General features: G+C 32.7%; 1 protein-coding gene across 2 annotated transcripts; it reads right to left on the bottom strand.

Annotated features, from left to right (window-relative positions):
• Positions 1-5,555: 5,555 nt before the first annotated feature.
• On the bottom strand, positions 5,556-9,762 carry LOC132184885 (transcription repressor KAN1-like). Of its 2 annotated transcripts, none has more exons than XM_059598671.1 (5): positions 9,596-9,762; positions 9,383-9,459; positions 8,993-9,038; positions 8,508-8,577; positions 5,556-5,771 (listed from the first exon to the last, which is right to left on the bottom strand). In XM_059598671.1, the coding sequence occupies exons 1-5, from the start codon at positions 9,759-9,761 to the stop codon at positions 5,762-5,764; spliced, it is 369 nt and encodes a 122-aa protein (XP_059454654.1). In that variant the 5' UTR covers position 9,762; the 3' UTR covers positions 5,556-5,761. The 2 variants fall into 2 exon arrangements, with proteins under 2 accessions (XP_059454654.1, XP_059454653.1); XM_059598670.1 differs by lacking the exon at positions 5,556-5,771 and adding an exon at positions 6,825-7,201.

The raw sequence follows: 9,762 nt of genomic DNA, 5'->3' as shown, positions 1-9,762 counted from the left end.
GCCGTTAATAACCGCCCGCATTAATTTCACCCCTAAGAATTACATTGATTCTTATCCACTTTGTTATCTGAATTTCGTTTTCTCTCTTATTTGTTTAAGGTCAATTTTCCTCTATAATATTTAATTTTGGATAGGTATTACATAATTTTAATTAGCTCTTTATTTTTGAGTAATGCTAAGAATCATCTTTTTATCCTCCTAAAGTTGATGTGGTTTTTAAAGTCACTACTGACTTTTAGATGAATTATAGTTGAATTTTGATTCAATGGTGATTTTAAAAGCCACATCAACTTTAGAAGGATAAAAAGATGATTCCTAACATTACTCTTTATTTTGATATATAGTTGAGCTTTTTGATTTTTGATTTTCAGTACTTTGCCAATAATTATTGGAAAAAATCATATTTATCCCTTAGGTTTTCATCAAATTTTGATTTAGTCGATGGGTTTCTAATTTTAAGAATAAAATCATTATGTTTTGCCTATATTATAAATAAGTCATACTGTTACTTTACCGTCAAAGTTAACAGTTTGTCATCTAGCCACGCATATCTTATATAACACGTACGTCAATAACCGCATCAGCAATCCAATGACAATCCATGTTAACAAGTGCCACTCATCATCTATAAATAATAAATAATAAATAAATAAAAGCAAAAGGCTAAGTACCAACACTACATGAATACGCGAGTCCTTGGATTGCACACAACGAAAAGAGTTCAACAAAAACTAAAACGCCTTACCCATAAACCTATTCTTGAGTCCGTACGAATAGACTAAACAAAATCCCTACTCCAAGTTATCCATCAGTAGTAATCGGTAGGATATCAATATGAAAACACCAAAACTTATGTGAGATATCTTTAGCCAATGAAAACATTCTTATGCTACAGAGGTTGTAACGCTCTCAAATTTACCATTGATTAAATTTGATCAACTTGGAGAGTACTACTGGTAATATCTACGGACCAATTAACTAATCAAAGTAAGAACATGCAAAAATCGAAAATACAAGATCTGAGATTGCTACAAGTATACTTATCCATGAATGGAAATATGTATCATAAATTACAGACTTTGAGCTTCCAACAACATTCTATAAACATCAAACGAATATCTACCCAAACCTGATCATAATGCAAGTGATTCACTTGGCGTCTGCATCCTAGGAATTTTCACACTCTATGATCCGAAAACTTGCTAAACCACAAAACACTTAAGTATTTGGGAGGTGGAGGGAAAGTAACTGTGTAAGTCCATGACTTACTAAGTGAATTATCACATAACTAGTTTATGTAATGAGCTTTAGGTAACAGTTCATAGCTCAGAAATATTAGACATGAGTTTTCACAAATATAATGTGAATTGTCTCCACTATTATATCATTAAAATATTGTTTATCTCAAAGAAGTAATGTGGCATAATTTCGGTAACAACCACTGATATTTTAATACAGAAAAATCATGTTAGATACTGTTAAAGTATTATAAATAATTAAATTTACATATTCTTATTATAAGCTTAAGTTTTTAGGATAAGAATATTTTTCACTTAATTCGATTTAGGTCCAATTCCGGTTGAAACTATACCTGAAGAGTGGGACACGTGTTACTTATGTCTTGTTACGAGATAAATGTCACAATCTCAACAAAATTGGACCCAAGACAACTCTTTTTCATATTATTTCTTTTTGTCTAAACAACTATTTTTCCTACTTACTTTAAAGATATGCATGTTGATGACAAGATAACTTTGATTAGAAATTGCCTGAATTGAATTATGATGTCTTCCTCATGATAGACTATTACATAAATAGGACTCCCCCATTAATGTCCGGTAGTTAAAGATGGAAAATAAATTATTTGGCCTTGGTCAAGGGTTTATTTGGGCATATATTTATTTTCTTGTAGTTGCTAAATTAACATGACTAATTTTTGGAACAATCAAGCAACAGTCCAAAACAGGAAAGCTTTCCTTAGTAATTAACTATTTAAGTTATTTCTTTGAAATGGTCTATTGAAAGTTCTCAAAAAAAAAAATTGAATAGTTCAGATAAAAATTAATGTTATTATGGCCGGCCAAGATGGTAAAATGTGAGGAAAATGCTACATTCGCCTCAGTAATTTGGAAAAATATTTGGCGAGCTGCTACAATGCTCACCTCTCACCATTGTTACTCACCAAATGTAAACCCAAGTATTTTTTTAATCTCTAACATTCTCTCTCATCTCCATATTAAAAAAAAATCTTGAGAAAAAATTTTAAAAATAGAATAGTAAAATTCAATAGCTAAAACACAGAATCGAATGTAAGTAATTTGAAAAAGTTGATAACTAAAATAGAAAACATATTTACTACAGTGGATACGAGTGCTCTTGTTTCACTTGAATTTATTTTTATCAAGCAAATGCATCCATATTATATAATGGCTTTACCAAAGAAAAAGGGTCTCTTTTGCTAACACATTCTCTTTTTCCCTTTTCCTTTCTATATATATATATATATATATATATATAAAAAGAAAAAAAAAAAAAAAAAAAGACATTTTCTAGCAGACCACCAAAAGAAGACAATCAAAGCAACTCAAGATGTTTACTTTGTGCCTACAGTGTACTCAAATCCATTTCCAGTTCAATCAGTGCTTCTATTTCCAGTTGTGTTACTCTCTTTCTCTTTCACACACACAAAGAAATGCGCAGATTCCAAGGGAATAGTAAGAGGTAGTACAAAAGAGATGAGTGAGAAATGATTTAGCAATCGATTGCTTTATGATTGAAAGAGAGTAGAGGAGAAAGAAAAGCTTTTCTGCAACAATTCCAACCATCTTTTTTGACACAAAAAAAGAAGCCCTAGTTGGCTACGATGATAGCCCCTCATGTCTTGCTTTATGGTGAAATGGGTGGTTTTGCTTTGCCTTTATTTGGGATTTTAAGTTTTTATTTGACTTTTTGTTCCTTTTCCCTCTTAGCCCGAGGCAAAGGGCCACCGCCCCAAAAAGAGAGAAGAGAGAGAGTTAAAACTTAAATGTAAAAACTGGTTGTGGTGACTGAGCTCTCACATCACATGGAATACTGAAGAAAGGGTTTAATTAGTTGGAGAAGACTTCTTTGGCTTCTCCTGTGCTCTCCCCCTATTTGCTTCTTTAAAAGCCTAACATGATGAGGGATGTTTGTTCATAAGAACATCACTAATTAGTTTTTTAAAATTTAGCTAAATTTTAGTTAAAAAAATTACTTTTTACAAGCACCAAATATTAAGCTATTTAAATATTAATTTACTTTAATTAAATAAGAAAAAAAAAAGACTTTTAAGTTCACATATGGAGAGAGAAAACAATGAAAATAATAAAATAATGAATGACTTAAGAAAAATAAGAAACTTCACTTTGGACCCATGAATTACCACTTATTTTGATATACTTTCTGAAATTTTAAAACCTTTTAATTTGGATTCCTGAACTTTTAATTGCAGTCAATTTGAACTTCTTCGTCAATTTCTATCGTTAAAACCCCTAAAAAGACAAAATTACCCTTTAATTTTCTTTTTATTAAAAAAGAAAAATATTGAAGAAAATTTTTTTGAAAAAAATGGGTCACACGGTGGCCCAACCATTGGTCACCTTGTGATTTTTTTTTTTATAATATATATATTAATTTTTAATTTGAAATTAAGGGTAAATTTGAAATTTTATAAAAAAGTCAGGAGTATAAACGTTATTGTCTAACTTTTAACGTTTAAAATCTGACGGAGTAGTTCAAATTAACTGTAATTGAAAGTTTCAATGTCCAAATTGAGAGGTTTTGAAGTTTGAGGAGGGCATGTCAAAACGGGTGATAATTCATGAGTCAAAAATGAAGTTTTTCCAAAGAAAAACTAGCATAAATATGTTGAGAGATTCTGACAAAAACTAAATTGGGGAGAAATGATGGAGAGTTTGATAAATTAGAGCTTTCTAGACTATTCTCTAAATTTTGGCTAAAAACACATAATAAAGAGCTCATTGGTGATGCTCTGACACACGTACAACTCATTTAGGCAAATATATAGTGCTAAATTTCAAGACCACTTTTGTAATATATATAAGCATTTTCAGCCAAAGAACGAAAACAAATCATACAAATTAAGTTTGTGGCATACCAGATGGCTGGCTTGACCCTTTTAGCCCAATCTAGGCTGAACTATTGAGCCCAATCAGCCCATTGGCTCGATTTTTGAAGCATTTAAATCCAAACGAATCATTAGATACACCATCAATATCATGGAAAATATGTATTATGAATATTATGATCATTTGAAGAAATGGAGAGGGATCCTTCTTCTTCTTCTTCTCCTCCTGTGATGTGACTCATGTCGCCATTGGTTGTGTCATCTGCATGTGGGTTTGTGAAGTTTTGTTTTCTTTTCTCACTTCAATTCAAGTAGATATATGTTATTGCTGGCTAATTTAATGCATCGTATAAAGCATTGATTGGTCTCCGGGAGGTGACATGATATATCACGTGGAGTCAATCGTGCTGTAATGGAACAGCTGGTGTGGTGAGATCAAGTGGCTTCCTGCCTAGCTCTATATATACATCATCGGCGAATGAAAGAGTCTGTGTGCTGCCGGCCGGCCGATCCCATTTCTGTCGGAGGAGTTCAAAATTACACTTCTTAATTGATGAAGATGATGGATCTGGTGGATGAAAGGGTCATATTGAGTGTCTTTATATATATATATTGGTTTTCTGTTTTTTAATAATTTTCATAATATTTTATATGTTCGATTGGAAAAATTAGATTTAACCGCTCAAAGTATAACCACTTTTACCTTTTAACTTTTAAAGTTTAAAAAGTGACATTCAATCCGACCCTTTAATAATCAAATTGTGGCAAATTAGTCACTCCGTTAACTTTTTTGTCTTTTAATTAGGACCAATTACGTGCAACACACATGATTTTTAACTACCTAAATTCCTAAAAATGAATTGAAAATATAATAATAATAATAATAATAATAATAATAAAGAATAGGGAATGGCTCAACCCCCTATGACTGTGTTGGGGTGACTAAGCCACCCCAAATGTGTTGAGGGTTGTTTCAGTCACCCCATTCCGCCATTTGGGGTGGTATTAATTGAGCCACATTTTTTTTTTTTTTTTTTTTTTTAATATTGTATTTAACTTTCTTCTTTTTTTAATAAAAAAGAAAGAATTTTTATTTTTTTAAACATTTTACCCTCTGGTGCATTTTTGAGAGGATGGCTAAAAGTCATGTGCGATCATTTTTTTTTTTAAACTTTTTCGACATGCTCACAAAAGGGGGAAAAAGGGAGGAAGGAGATTCAATTTAGAGACTTCTGCTTTATGAAGTGTGGTTTTTAACCGATTGAAACTGATTGAGCTATTCCTTAAAGATGACTGACATTCGATCTAAAAGGACGGAAACAATTAGGAGGGAATAAGTTGTCACAATTTGACAGTTTGTAACTTTGTACAAGTTGAACATAATTTTTTGAACTTTATTTAATTGGAAGCTAAAACGCAAAAGTTGTCATAGTTGGGGTCAAGTGTATTTAAAGTTGGCTGCACGTGCAGACCTGCACCATTTAATTAGGACTCTTTATGTCTTTATATTTATATTACATATGAAATCACAACCGAGGAATTGAAGAAGAATTAATGTAGCACGTGGTGTTGGGCACTATCCACACCAACTCAATCCCATTTACGTCTAAAACATAGGCATCTCCCAACCTTTTAATCAAAATGTGTATTTGTTCACATCTTCCTGCAAATTTAAAAAGGGGGAAGAAAAGCACTTAAGAGTTTTACAAAGAAATTCACAAAGCACATTGTGCAATATAGAGATAATGTATTATGCTTTGCTTATATAAAGAGCATAAAAGGAAAAGGAAAATGCCATGTCCAAGAGTGAACATTGGTTAGAAATGCTCAATGTTGCTGGTTTTTCATTGGAAGGGGGAAAGAGAGGGGGGTTGTTTCTTCTATCTACACAGAAATATTTGCTTTTGGGTAGTTTCTTAGGATACGAATTCTTGTTTACGGGGGCCTATCAACACACACTTCAACAGCGTTTAGTACTGTGGCAGGAGTCCCATTTTAGAAATTAAGAGAAGCTAGCATCTTAGACAAAATATGCTAAAAATTAAAAACTATTATCACTTCACCACAAAAAAGAAAAAAAGAAAAAGGAAGGTGTGTTTGTGGCTTTCTTAAATGTTAGGAATCACATAATAAATACTAAGAAATATGATCCTAACATTTCCTAGCATATTCTTTGTATATGCAACGATGTCCATGCGCTAGCAAAATTAAAACTTTAATGTCATATGCTCATTCGTCAGGAAAATTAAAATTTTACGGCACATGCTCATGTGCTTTAATGGCACGCGCTAGGAAGATGCACTCTTCTTGGCACATGCCCCCTGGAAGATGCATTATTGCTGGCACAAGAGCATGCGCCAGGCCAAGAGGAGTTCATCTTCCTAGCACATGGGGCATTCGCAAGGAAGAGTTCATTTTCTTGGCACAAAGGGCATGCGCTAAGAAATTATATTTCTCAGCCCTTTACCCATACCCCAATAATTTATTGGGGTTTATTTAAAAATTTTGGTTATATGAGATTCGTAACACAAGTGTATATATTTGCGATGACTTCTGTTAGTCGTTGCAGATATGGGTATATATATTAGCAAGGCAATTTAAAGTCGTCGTTGATAATTTTTTTAATTTTTTTTTTGGCCAATTCCTTTAGGACATTTGTGCTCTTACTGCATCATTGCATGATCCATTAAAAGTTGCATCACTACAACAAAACATGTGCTCAAACCAAATAATATCATTACATAGAAAGTTCATAATTAATATTGCAATAAAAAGTTGTCATCACAACACAGTCTCTAAACAAAACATGTAAGTTTCTTACCCATTCACCCTCACACTCATCACAAAAACACCCTTACACTAGCTAGAAAACCTAGATAGCTACATTGTGGCATCAACCCACATCAGCATAACACTGTATTCAGCAAATTAAAATAATATTATAGACTGCCCCCTCACATTCCAACAACAAATTGAGGGACCCTAGCTAAGTCAGCGACAAGCTCGATCGTCGGCTATAGCTAGCTGTTGATTTCAAGTCTTACTGCTTAATTGGTTGATGATCAAAGTTTAGATAGTATTGGAATACCACCTCTGCTGATCCATACACAACAATGTACAAATTTGGAATTATTTGTTGGCCAAAAAGAATAAAAAGGACAAATTAATAATCATATCCAAGACAAAAGAAGTATAGGACTCATATTGGGTGGGTGAATTGTGAAGGCGTTACATGGGTTTTAAGTCCTATATTAATTACTTATATTAAGTGAAATTAGGTTATCTAAGTGATTTTAAAGCATTCTAATTATAACATTGACTTGCCCTTTTAAAGTATTACATTTATGTAGCTCATGTTGCTTCCCTGTGTTTTGACAATGAATTAGGTAGCATGCACTAACGCTTAATTATTTAAGATGAAAGTAATAAGATGGTTAGTAGACTATCTAGAACAGTAGTGACTGCCAAAATCTTTGTTTCAAAAGATGGTTTCAATAATATTTAGCTGAAAAACAAGAAGTCCACAAAGAACACACATGCATATATGGACAGATGAACAAGTACAAAAAAAGAAAAAAATGCATGAATCAACCAAAAGATTTGGCTCGATAATGTTCAGGTCTTTATAGATTTTCTTGTTTAAGTAGGCTAAGGGACGTGACTAGACATGTTACACATCATTCTCTCAACCATCTTTTATATAAATTAATCATTAGATTTGTAGACTTACAAATTTAATGGTGAATTCATTTATTTACTTTATAAAGATAGAGATGAGACTCACAAATTTAATGGTGAATTCATTCATTCATTTACATTCATTTTTGCATGGTGACGTGCGACCCACTTTCAGCACGTCACCCCTTGAGAGTGACGTTTAAACAGTGACAGGTCACACTAGGACAACATGTCATTTGTTAAACGTCACTCGTATAAGGAGTGACCTTTTTATTTTTTTGCATGTCACCCCTAGGTGTTACGTTTTAAAAAATCCCTACTATTGAAACGTCACAAAATCATTGTTTTTTATTGTAGTGAATAATGAATTTTATCATTTCTGGGGACGTGTACATTCTAATGAACTATTCAGACTAAAAGGACAGTATGACCCATGGAAGGATTTTCACAAATGCCATTTGGGTTATTATCAGCTTAATTATATATAGGAGGTGGTATATGCAATTTTTTAACTGTTGCGGTTAATGTAATAAAATAATTTTTATCACTTGAAATTGATTTAAAAAGTGGTGGATTCTTGCCTTCTTTTTATTCCAATTCAGTTCTTTAAATTTTCTTCTAATGTTAAATCATATATATGCCAGGTTAAATTATCAATTTTTCAAATCGAGTTTAATTAATATTCTAAAAATTGAGTTTAAACAGATTCAGAGTTAATTACCTTTTTGAACAGTTGTCGTTTTGATGTGGAGCTGGTGTTGTGCTCAAGAAATCTTCATCTCCTGATCCATCTGATATATACAATTAAGCCTCCAAAGATTAGGTCAATTAAGATCGTAATATGCATTCAAATGAATTCTTTTTACTTAATTAATTTGGAGTTCTCTTACGTCTTATAAATTGCATTTTAATTAATCACATGTATATATGTTGACACTTGAACTAATATTCTACATCTCACACAGAAAAAGAACCAAGAGTTACAAAAGCTTTAAATGTGGAAGCTTTAATATTTATTAAACATGTCCTCTATTGGTGCATGCATATATATATATATATATATATATATATATGTACGTCTGCATTTATATTTATAGCATAAAGCAAAACGATGGAGAGAATCTTTAATAATTACAACTTGTAGCGGAAGTCAGGGAATTAATAAGCAATAAAGGGGAGGAAGATGGCTAAGGCAATATGAATTACCTGAGGAAGCTGCAGGTTTCTCAGTGTTCTTGACAGTTCGATACATCTGCCAAGCAAAACCAAATATAAAACAAGAAAACAGCAATAAATAAACAGAAGTAAAAAAACAATTTCTTGATGGGAGAAAATGTAATAAAATCCCAATCAACAAAAAAAAGACAAACAAATAAGATGCTTTGCTTTCTGGAATTTGTTTGGTTTCTTTAATGAAAAATGCTGTTTTTCCCACGAGGTTGATGTTTGGTAAGTTCAGTAATTGCTTCTATTATTGAGAAATGATGGCTACTTTTTCTCTCTCTCTGTCTCTCTGTCTCTCTAAAGTAGTCAGCACTTGGGAAGACAAAGAGAGAGAGAGAGAGAGAGAGAGAGATGAGTGTTTTTCAGCTGCACCTGTAAATGGCTCTTGACATGAGCAAGAGTTAGATCTTTGACATCCATTAGCTCTAAAACTGACCTTGGAGTAGCCCCTAAAAACCCAACAACACAAGCAGCTATTAAAAGAATACTTCAAGAAGAAAATCCTTGCAGGTTAAGAAAATAGAAGAAAATCTAGCAAAACAAGTAGTACTAGAGAGAGAGAGAGAGAGAGAGAGAGAGAGATACTTTCATGGCCACCAAGGAGTTCTACAGCACGGACAAAACGGGCATGAAGAGTGGTTGTCCAACGCATTCTTGGTGCCCTCATATTCCTTCTACTCCTTGATCTCATAAACCCATTTGACAAATCTGAGGCCCCAACCCCATATCCATAGTGCTGTGAAACTGGCATC

The sequence above is a fragment of the Corylus avellana genome, chromosome ca6 (assembly GCF_901000735.1).
Source record: "Corylus avellana chromosome ca6, CavTom2PMs-1.0".
Taxonomy (NCBI): domain Eukaryota; kingdom Viridiplantae; phylum Streptophyta; class Magnoliopsida; order Fagales; family Betulaceae; genus Corylus; species Corylus avellana.
This window is presented reverse-complemented; position numbering and strand designations above follow the sequence as displayed.

Excerpts from the sequence above, each read along its gene's own strand:
- LOC132184885 (XM_059598670.1), bottom strand. The coding sequence starts at position 9,761 with ATGCCAGTTTCACAGCACTATGGATATGGGGTTGGGGCCTCAGATTTG. Across the intron at positions 9,460-9,595 it reads ACTCCTTGGTGGCCATGAAA|GGGCTACTCCAAGGTCAGTT; the intron begins GTATCTCTCTCT and ends TTGGGTTTTTAG. Across the intron at positions 8,578-8,992 it reads GAAACCTGCAGCTTCCTCAG|ATGGATCAGGAGATGAAGAT; the intron begins GTAATTCATATT and ends TGTATATATCAG.